Raw genomic sequence first — 10,707 nt, forward strand, 5'->3', positions numbered from 1 at the left:
CTGAACCCTACAGGCACAATCATGCTCTCTTCTGAAAGGTAACCCTTGGGAGTTTGCCAGAAGTAATCTAAATAGTACTAAAACAAAGTTACAGATGCACAAACACTGGAAGTGGAAGCTTTTTTTCTCACTGAAAATATTTTTTGTATTTGAGTGGATACAGATGCTCATGGCTGTGTCTGGTGGGCTTAGAAACACAATGGAACTATAGCAAAAACGCTGGACAAATCCATTTCAAATTTGATGACAATATCACCAAAAATGAGAATTATGCAATGCTTTTTCTAAGCTATGTCTAGGCAGGTTTCCAAAAAGGGAATTGGGAGACTGCAGAAGGACACATGGAAACAACATTATATTATGAGTTGTGCATGAGGTGTACAATACTATAGATTGCATCCTAAATGATAAAACACTTTTTATCCTGAAAAATGTGTTCTCACTTCCTTCCCCTACCTCTCCCATTTCTTGCTCTCCCCAGCTGGCAGAAGCAGGTACAGAGGATTGTAAAAAATAATTGCAATAATAAGATCTTGTATATTTAGATCTTATTACCCCCAACAACAAGTAAAAAAAGAAAACACATCCCACAATTGCACATTCTGTTTATTATTAAAAATCAGTCCTTATTTATACGCATACAGTATAATAATAAAACATCTTGAGAATGTATTTAGCTCACCAATATAAAATGGGGTCACGTCACTGAAAATGCCCTCTAGTGTGGAGTCACATGTGTTTTAACCGTCCTCCTCAGAACTATTCATTCAGTTTAATCCAAGGCCTCCAAATGCAGAGTCTTCTATTCAGACTTAGTCATCACAAAATACTTTTTTTTGTTGTAAAACATCAACATTTTCAGGTATAACTGTTTTTCCGTCGCATAACTGTCGGAAGGAAAGGAAATGATTATGCTGGCAAAAAAAGGCCTGTTGTTTTATGCAAGCCCAACAAACAATAGACCATTGGAAATATTTTAATAGCTAAAATTCTGCTCAGTCAACACTCTAATACCATACTCAAAAATGGCTGTATGATAAGCAGAAGTTACACTGTAGGTGATTGCTCACGCAGAGGGGTGTTGTCTATACCATGCGACTGCATTACGGCAGTAATGTACAGGGACTGATCAGAGAACTGGTCAGTTGCACTGATCTTGTTCCAGAGAGCCAATACAAAATTTTGATAAGAGCAGTTCATTGTACAAGTACTTTTGTACATGTATGCAACGGTGAATGGACAGAAATGGTAATTCCTCCAGAGAAATTCTGAGTAAGCAATGGCCATTCTATCATTGTTTCCCCGAGTTAGCACGTTTTTGGAATTATAAACTCTATCTTATAAACAGGGGCTGCACGGATGGTGCAGTGGGTAGCACTGCTGCCTCACAGCAAGGAGGTCCTGGGTTCGAATCCCCGTCGGCCGGGGCCTCTCTGTGCGGAGTTTGCATGTTCTCCCCGTGTCTGTGTGGGTTTCCTCCGGGTACTCCGGTTTCCTCCCACAGTCCAAAGACATGCATGTTAGGCTGATTGGAGAGTCTAAATTACCCGTAGGTATGAGTGTGTGAGTGAATGGTGTGTGTGCCCTGTGATGGACTGGCGACCTGTCCAGGGTGTATTCCTGCCTTTCGCCCAATGTATGCTGGGATAGGCTCCAGCCCCCCTGCGACCCTGATCAGGATAAGCGGGTTCAGATAATGGATGGATGGATGGATCTTATAAACAATTATGGATCTGTTTTGCTGGACACTCGAAGGTGAGGCCCCCTGCACTTGTTTTTCCATCCTACATGTTACAAAATAAGGAACTGTTGTCACTAAAGCAATGGCACTTCACTCAAAAATTTTCCAAAACCACATGTTTCCCTAGTACAAAGTACGTGTTCCACATATTGCCAATGTGATTTTAACATACTCATGTGAAACTCATGTGGTTTTTCTATTGCAGTTCCATAAGTTTATATAAGTGTTAATAATTACAGTGTAATTCTCACCATTACCGCAAGCATCAGGAAATGACTAAATTAACATTATTATTCACAGACTAATTAATTTTTGCCTAAAAATCAGACTGAGCCAGCAGTCAACACTGCTCAATCTGCTGATTACTTACTCCAAGAAATTCTGGAGTGACAAATTACATTACATTAACATATTACAGTAACTTGCTCTAATCCTGAATTATTTACATAGCTCACAATCTTTACATTCAATATTTTCTGAAGCAGTTCAGGTTAAGCACCTTGAGCAAGCGGACAGAGGCATTGCGTTATATAAAATGTTTCGTTTTAATAATATCATAAATGAAAGGTTTTTATATTAATTTACAGTGAAATGGACATGGATGTGAATTACTGCTGTTTGTGTGTACTGCTGCATCATGAGCATCACATCGTCTCCACAAAGGCTCTGTTTATAAAAATCGCTGCCTTCAATATTGTAACACATTTTTTCAGGGAAACTCTAAAGCTTGCATTTTGAGGTCATTCCAAAAATGGCACGCATTTTTCATTGCCACGGCAGCCTGGTAATGATGAGACAGCTGCTGTCCTGGGTATTTGTAGCAATGTGTTTGTTTCTTTTTAAAACAGCGTTGCTTTTTGTCTCTATGGACAGAAAGCAAACCTCAGAAACAGGGTATATTCTCAGATGTTTTTTCAATTTGAGGGTTACCACTCTGGGACAAAGGCACCCATCATCTAGTTCACAAGACAACAGAAGTGTACTTGTTTGTGTGTGTGTGTGTGTGTGTGTGTATGTATGTGTGTGTATGTGTGTGTGTGTGTGTGTGTGTGTGTGTGTGTAAAGGTATAGCAGTTAGCATCAGCACCATCTTGGGGGATTTCAAATAAAACCACAGAGCACTGTTTGATGTCATCATCCTATTATTTTCGAACTGTCTCGTAAAAAATCGACCTCTTATTTCATAGTAGTGTGAGGTTTTTGAATGCTTAGAAATGCACACTGGCTGTGGGAAAGCTGCTTTAGACTTTTCTGTTTCTGACAGTTGCTTTTAGGGCGTTTCCATCATGCACGCATCCAATTAATCACTGATAAAATGTTTATCAAGTTTCAGTCTAATGATCAGTAACTTTTTACTGTACCATCACTATATTCAGAGTACGGTAAAACAGCTCTCAGTTATTGAGCTGGAATAATCTAGCTGGAAATAACCAAATCGCAGTATTCATATTGGTCATTTTAAATCACCAATCCATTATTTCAAAACTGAAACTGGCACCTGTTTTAAATAATGTTGACGTGTTGTCCATGATGTGTGCTGTCTGGAAAAGAGACCTCAGCCTCAAGAGGACCTCCCTGCATTAATAAAAGTAAATAAATCTAGGAAAATGTTCATGATGAGCCAATCACATTGCTGCTATGCAGAAGCTGTTATGAGTTGGCAGACATGAAAGAAGATATGTAATTTTCATGTGTAGTGTTTCATAATTTAAATAAGTGGACATCATGCAATAGCCAATGACAGAATGTGTGTGGCTTTTGTGCTGACGCACTGAAAAAGTGAAAAGTGCATAATGCATATTCGCGTCCAGAAAATTGGACTGTCAGGGCTTCGGTCTCATATCCCTGACGGATTTTCTCTAAAGCAGCAGCCAATATTTTGTATTCCCCCATGTGAATATTTCACGGCTCACGCCACTGCAGTGACAGTGGAGGCCAATTTGTTTTGCTGTGTTCACGGAGAGAATTACCTGAACATCTATGACATGAGGTCGAAAAAAACCCCAGATATGTCATGTCATGTCATGTTATCAGGCTTTTCTCTGCTGTAGTGGTGGTTTGGGTCACTGACAGGCATGTCCATGGGACCCCGTGTCTCCTATAGACCCAGAAACCCTTCAGCTCCATCTACCCATCACACAGGTGGCACAATCACTTGTAAATGTACTGTTGAAAGAGGCTCAGACTACTCTGAACTGGGCACAAATTATGTTAATCCTGCCCTGAGGGCCCGGTTACACCAGCACATGCATTGCTGTTTTATCTGGATTCACTGGGAGATAACTGGGTTTATTCCCCTGAGAGCAGCCCTGTGAGTAATACCAGATGAACACAATGCACGATACAGGAGGGGAACCTGCCTACCCTGCCCTCTAGGGGTCAGAAGAGGTCAAACATGTAGAGTTGAGTCCACATGGGCAGTAATCAGCAGCTCATTTACTTATCCACCACATGATGAGGTAGAGACAGAGAGAGAGAGAGAGAGAGAGAGAGAGAGAGAGAGAGAGAGAGAGAGAGAGAGAGAGAGAGCATCATGGCTAAATATTTCATCCCAATTGATATGCCAGGCTCCCTGTTTGTTGCCATGAAAGCACACATCTCACTTTGCCAAACATAAATCTTGCAGAGTACTTTCTGCAGTTTTCAGAGTTGTAGTTGATGCATGAAGCAGAAATAGCTAATCTCTCCCATTTCATTGTTTTCTTTTAAATGTAAAGTATATTACAAAAAATGGCAAAGGCCATTGTAAGTGTAAACTGAGATATGTACCACAAAAGATGGACTCTACACTGCTTTTATAAGATGATTACTCATTCCTTATGAAATTCTAGCCCAAAAGATTTAAATGAAATATAAGGTTACATGTTATCCTGAAAAGAAATCTGCTGCATTATTTCAAACTGATGAGCATATCGCCTGCAGTCATTTTATTCAGTCAGCTGCTCTTTGGAACATATTTCAAAAAGATGGCACGTTGTCAAAGTGCTGTTTTTATAAAAGAATGAAACTCCTCCTAGGGATATCTTTTACAGGAAAAGGTGTGGCCTCAGTCAGTTCCTAAATTAATTGTGCCCCCGTAAAGCCAGGACAAGCCTATTGTACAAGGTCATCTCACACGAGTGGCCAAATGAGTTCTGACTGCACTCTACATAGACTGTCATGTGCTGTCCTCTCTGTGATTCCTACTTAAACAAAGAAATGAGGATGGAAAGAGCCCACTTCTCACGTCTGAGCAGCAAGTCCTTAAAATAAAGAAAAGGTACATATGCAATACAAAATAAATTACTGCTGGTAAGGTAAATACAGTCATAAATATAAATTAATGCCATTGTTAAAACATAGCTTATCACACACACTCCCACCCATCAGCTTCTACGTATTTCTTTCCAATGCATTATAATTCACGGCAAAATATTCAGCATTTTGTTATATTATTGTAGTTACAGTACCTCTCATTGTTTTTGTGAATAGTATTCGCACATTGTTTCAGCGAATGACGAATTTGCCTCACAACTCCTTGTGGGAGAGAGACAAAATGAAGAAAAGATAGAGAATACAGAATAAAAAAATTGGCAACGCCATGGTAACAAATGACCTTTTCATAGTTGGTGGTCCAGGCTGGGGAATATTTAGCCGTTCTGACACCCGGAATGTGATCTCTGCTCTGGGTTTGGCAGGGAGTATTTTCACTATGGAGCAGTTCACCACAGCTCCAAACACAGAACCAGAGGCTAGAGTGAAGGTCAATAACAACTAGGACAGGAGACTGTCGGCCATCATCAGTCACACTCTCCACTGTAAGGGATTTTCTCATTATTCATAGTCAGAACTCACAATATGGTGCAATCTGACACAGTCAAAATGAGCCACTGCACTCCACTGCAATCAGTCACAGCAATTCATGGTTTCTACTTGAATCATGCTCAGTCAGAATTTGCAAAAAAAAAGTGATAGCGGGGATTACATTTGAAATTCATTTTGAATTCTGTTTTTCTCAGGGGTTTTCTGATGATTTTTGTTTTTGTTTTTGAGTGTTTTTCTTTGTAGCTCCTGGGAATACCTGGCTCTAAGCAATCAGACTGATAATCACACCTGTAACTCTCCAGAGCACAGTTCTGCATTCCTGAGGACGGCACAGACTCCAGCTCCAGGAGAAACAGGCTGGCATGCCTTCCTCCACAGAGAAAGTGCACGCTGCTGTGTGGTGAATCCTGTTACTACACTCTACTACTGCACGGACGGGCCCTGCAGCCTGTTACCATGTCCGGACCGGGCCCGTGTCGACTGAACGGCAGCCCCAGAGGGCGGTATTGCCCATGAAAGAGAAGGTTTCAGGAGGCCAGGATCACAGGATCTGCTGCAGCTTTCGAACCGTGACGGCTCTGCACAACAAATTTGGTATTGGCTCCAGGTCCCCGGAAAAGGCAATTAATCACAATCTTGTTTCTTGCTTTAGGGGTGCTGTCAGATTCTGATTCCCATTCCGGTACCACCCTACAGGGCCACCAGCCCCTCCAAACCCCAAGGAGCCTTGGCCCAGTGTATTTCTGGGAGACCTGGGGGTACCCCAGGGGGTAATATTTGGAGTCAATATTTACTTCCAGTTCACAGTGCTACTGGAGCTACTGAATGATGACAGCTATTCCCAGTGCAACAGCATGCCATGCACTTCTCTGTGAGCCGAGAACGAGTTCGGGTTGAGTTAATTATTTTGATTTGACAGTCCGTGTCTCACAACTAGGCCACTAAGATCCAGAACGCAAACAGTCAGCCTTTCCCATCACAAAATGCCCTATCACTGTTTCAGTTTGAAGACCACTGCATTTATCCTGAGGTGGCTCCCTCCTAAAGCTACACATTGTCATTTTGTTATATATTTAAACTAAAATGCCTTTTAAGGTGGGTGGTTCCCCTTACCTTTCCTATAGTTTGCTCACTTCAGTGATGGCCAAATGTATTATGACATGTAATTATTGCACCAAGAACATGAAAGTAGCACTTGTTTAAATGTCAAATGCTTTGCTTAATACCCTCTTCAGGCTTCAATAGTTTAATTTGCACTTACAATTATTTTGCATCTGGTCTTGAGGGACATTTTTGGAAGAACTTTTTTTGTTAAAATGATTAGCGTGTTGTGTCAAATTATCCTCGCCAAAATCAGTGCAACCGCAATGAAAATGTATCCCATTCAAGTGGCTGAGACATCAGATGCTAAATTTCACAGACTGCGCTGAGCCTGCTGACCAGGGCTGAGGAGGAGATTAGCTCTGCACAGACGGATGAGGCTTCGCCCAGTGTCTCTGCTGGGAGCTTTCAGACCCCTCAGCTGGGTGCACTTCAATAGCACAGATGTGTCACTGTGCATTCTGATCTGCTGATCTGCTTTTTGCACATCTGACTGCATCTCTTCAACCGAAGAGGAAAACACACATATGTGCATATGCAGACACACACACACATCTTACTCTCAAGAACACATATACAGGTATGCACACTCACATTATTTATCTCCGTTTCTCTCTTATACACAAAACACCACAAGCACATGCATGCTTTCTTCTGCTCTTTCATACATACACAGTATATGTAAACACATGCCCTCTCTCTCTCTCTCTCTCTCTCTCTCTCTCTCTCTCTCTCTCTCTCTCTCTCTCTCTCTCTCTCACACACACACACATGCACATACACACACACACACCACATACACACACTTCCCGGCTTGCAGTTCAAGGTCACTGGGTCATCCATGAAACAAGAGCCCAAAGGCTACAAAGGGACCTGGGCTCAATACCTGCCTAGTGCCTACAGTCAGGTCCTCTGCCTTCCAGACCACTCTCAGACCACACTCAGACCACACTCTGACCACAGCGGTCCTCTGCCCACCTCCTCCCTGCTTGCCGTAATATGAGTCACCCACACCACCAGACCTCTGGCGCATGAAATCCATTCAATGCACATGCATCAATTTTAGATCTCCAGATCTTTTCTTAACACAGCTGCATCCATTTTAAATCTCCAGCTCTATTCTCATCACGCATCCATCTATTCTAACACTCAGGGCTCGTCCTTAACGCACATGCATACGTAAACCTCTTTGATTTATGTATGCGTGTGCGCAATTCACACAATAATAACTTAGAGAGCTGACTTACCCTACACTGCGGCCCTTCTCCTTCCTCTCTCTTTCTCGCTGACTCTCTCCTTCTCTCTGCCCCTGCAGCTGAAGTCCAGCCAGGTTTCAGGGATCCGGCATGAGAGGAATTTAAAACAATCTCCTCCGTGCTGGAGCTAACTGCTCTTCTTTTTTCGGCAGCTGAGCTCGGAGCACACATGGATCCCATTCCCGCCCGAGCGCCGGTTCTGCCCCCAAATTACAGCCCTGCCCACCCCCCACTGCTCCAGCACTCGCCCCCGTCTCTCACTTTTCTTCTTTGTTACTTTCTGCCCTTTTTTCTTCCACATACTGAGAATGACCATCCAGCTCTATCTGCTGTAACGTCCCATAACTCATAACAAATAATGAAACTGGTTCAAATTTCCAGAGTGACGTAACCATATGTCTCTAAGAGGAAAATATGAACTGATTCTAAGAATGATATTTTTGGGATGCACAGTAAAATTCTTATTGTTCAGATTGAACAATAACAGAGTTTGAATGAGTCCAAGAGGGATGTACTCTACATGAATTCATTTAACACTGAACATTTTATTGAACAAGAAATATGCAGTTTTAGAGGTCACATTTCTATACAATGATGCAAAGATAAAACATATTTATTTACTTTATTCCACCCCATTACAAGAAAATGTGTACCCCAGGATATTTCTGCTTCAGAATGTGATTACTGAGGCTGTGTAACTCCTTCCTTCACATCAGCTGCTAGACGCCATCTTTCCCAAAATAATACCCTCCAGCTGTGTTCATTCCTTCAGTCTCTCTAAAACATAGACCAGGCGACCCACACTGAAGAGACACATGTCATAATCGGCATGGTAACCCTTCCCCCATGTACAGTATAGTGATTGGCAAGTTTCTGCCAAGTCACTGACAGGAGGTCAATTACAGCCAATAACCGATCACTAATGAAACATGAACATCCACCATTATCTTTGTATGTGTGTTTTTTGACGTTTTTGATTTGATTAACACAAAAGCCTTGTCCCCTTCTGTTTCACAAGCACACTGCAGAGTCACTTAAACTTCAATACTCAATGTCCACTCTTTACTCACTGAGCAAAAGGAGACGTTAAGGGCAGCAGCGGTTCTCTCTTAGACAGGCTGGTCGTACGACTGAAAATAACTTCCTTATCTAAGTGAAACAGTCCCTGGAAAGACGAAAACGAATATTCTATTTAATATGATTAATGGAGACTGAGACGTTATGCGCCAAACATTGAAATCAGCCGCCAAATGCTTGTCGGTTAAGAGTTGTTCAGTAAGTGATTCTTTAGCCTCAAGGTCAATGCAGTTTCTCTGTCACAGGAAGCTGTTTGTTTTCAGGGTTAGAGCCGCATCTCAAAAATCAATTAGTGGATTTGACAATTTTTCTGTTTCAGGACTGATTGGTTAATATTATTACAGAGGAATTCATTTAGGATTCATACCACTTAAACAATAAAGTCATGTTGTATTCAATCTATCGATTTGAACAGGACCATATGCAAACATTCAGTTGCTATCTGTAATGTTATATTGGAAAAGAGAGTGGCAGCATTCTTTAGAGTACAGTTTACCTAGGGGTGGAGGATACTAACTGACAGCAGGGATATATCACACAAAGGCCTTCCACACCCTACAAGTCTTCTTCCAGCTTCCACCATACCTGTCTGTCAGACACCACCATACCTGCTTTCCAAACACTGAGCTGGCATCAGGACCCACACATCAAAGGGCACTGAAGCCAAAAAAAAGTTTTTATAGTTGCAGGTTCAGGCCTCCACTTGTTTTGACTGGGAGTCTGTTGTGGTAGTTTGTAAATGACTTCAGCATCAGGAGTAGGGTAGACTTACATCTGTTCTGGCTTCTCACATTACTGCTGCACAACTTCCTCCAAATGACACACCCACCACTAATGCAGTTTGGCAATACATGTTTTGCAATAACAATCCCACACCCAAGGACTGTTTGAACCAGAGCTTGAGTTTGTGTAGCCATGGACTATACAGTTTAATGGCCTAAGGTGCGGTATGATGACCGCGGGTCATGACCACAGATAATCTTGCATTCATGCAGGCTAGCTTAGGCAAAGTGCTGAAGACAGGAGAAACACGTGATTTGAATTTTTGTCTGCATGGCAATAATTCTGGGACTGGCCCTGCACCATTCTGGCAGAGTCTGTTCCTACCCTTCCTGTCCACACACACACACACAAACACTAGCTTGCACGCATACACACACACACACACACACACACACACACAAACACAAACAAACCACCCTTAGAGTGTCAGGGGGGCTGACAGATTTGGATGAAACACAAAAGAAACAGATGGCAGACACTGTTTAATACTTTGTGTCCAGAGGGGGTCAGGTCTGTAGAGCAACAAGGCCCTGCTCACTGAATTTATATAACCAAGGTCTCTTCACACACACATGTGCATGCACACACACAGACACACACACACACAAACACAAATTCACACAGACATGCATACACTCAAACACAGGCACACACATAAATACTGTATATGGATTTGCATAAATACACTCATCCACAATGTCAGTAAAGCACACGGTGTGGAATGGCTGCCTGAAAGGGCTACAGTCTACAGGGAACTACTGTACGTTATGTGTGGTGAAGTCAGACTTCACAACACTTCCCTTTTTGAGGGAAGAGATTTATTGCCTGTGCTTGATGCTGTCAGTTTATGCATGTCCTGCACCATGCAAAGCGTTCTGATCCATTTGTGTTTCCTTTTGTTGCTTAACTGTGCAGGCAAATATTGACACCTTGTGGCAATGTTAT

The 10,707-nt window shown here is 42.1% G+C and overlaps 1 protein-coding gene across 2 annotated transcripts in view; it reads right to left on the bottom strand.

Moving 5' to 3' along the window:
• The window catches only part of LOC133139121 (pleckstrin homology domain-containing family A member 6-like), a 39,064-nt gene extending 29,348 nt beyond the window's left edge, over positions 1–9,716 (bottom strand). The window contains exon 1 of one of the 2 annotated variants that reach the window (XM_061258446.1): positions 9,588–9,716. In XM_061258446.1, coding sequence (XP_061114430.1) covers positions 9,588–9,613 — 26 coding nt within the window. In that variant the 5' untranslated portion in view covers positions 9,614–9,716. The remainder of the gene's footprint in view (positions 1–9,587) is intronic. The other variant, XM_061258447.1, reaches the window with a different exon arrangement.
• Between the last annotated feature and the right edge of the window lie 991 nt (positions 9,717–10,707).

The sequence above is a fragment of the Conger conger genome, chromosome 10 (assembly GCF_963514075.1).
Source record: "Conger conger chromosome 10, fConCon1.1, whole genome shotgun sequence".
Lineage (NCBI taxonomy): Eukaryota > Metazoa > Chordata > Actinopteri > Anguilliformes > Congridae > Conger > Conger conger.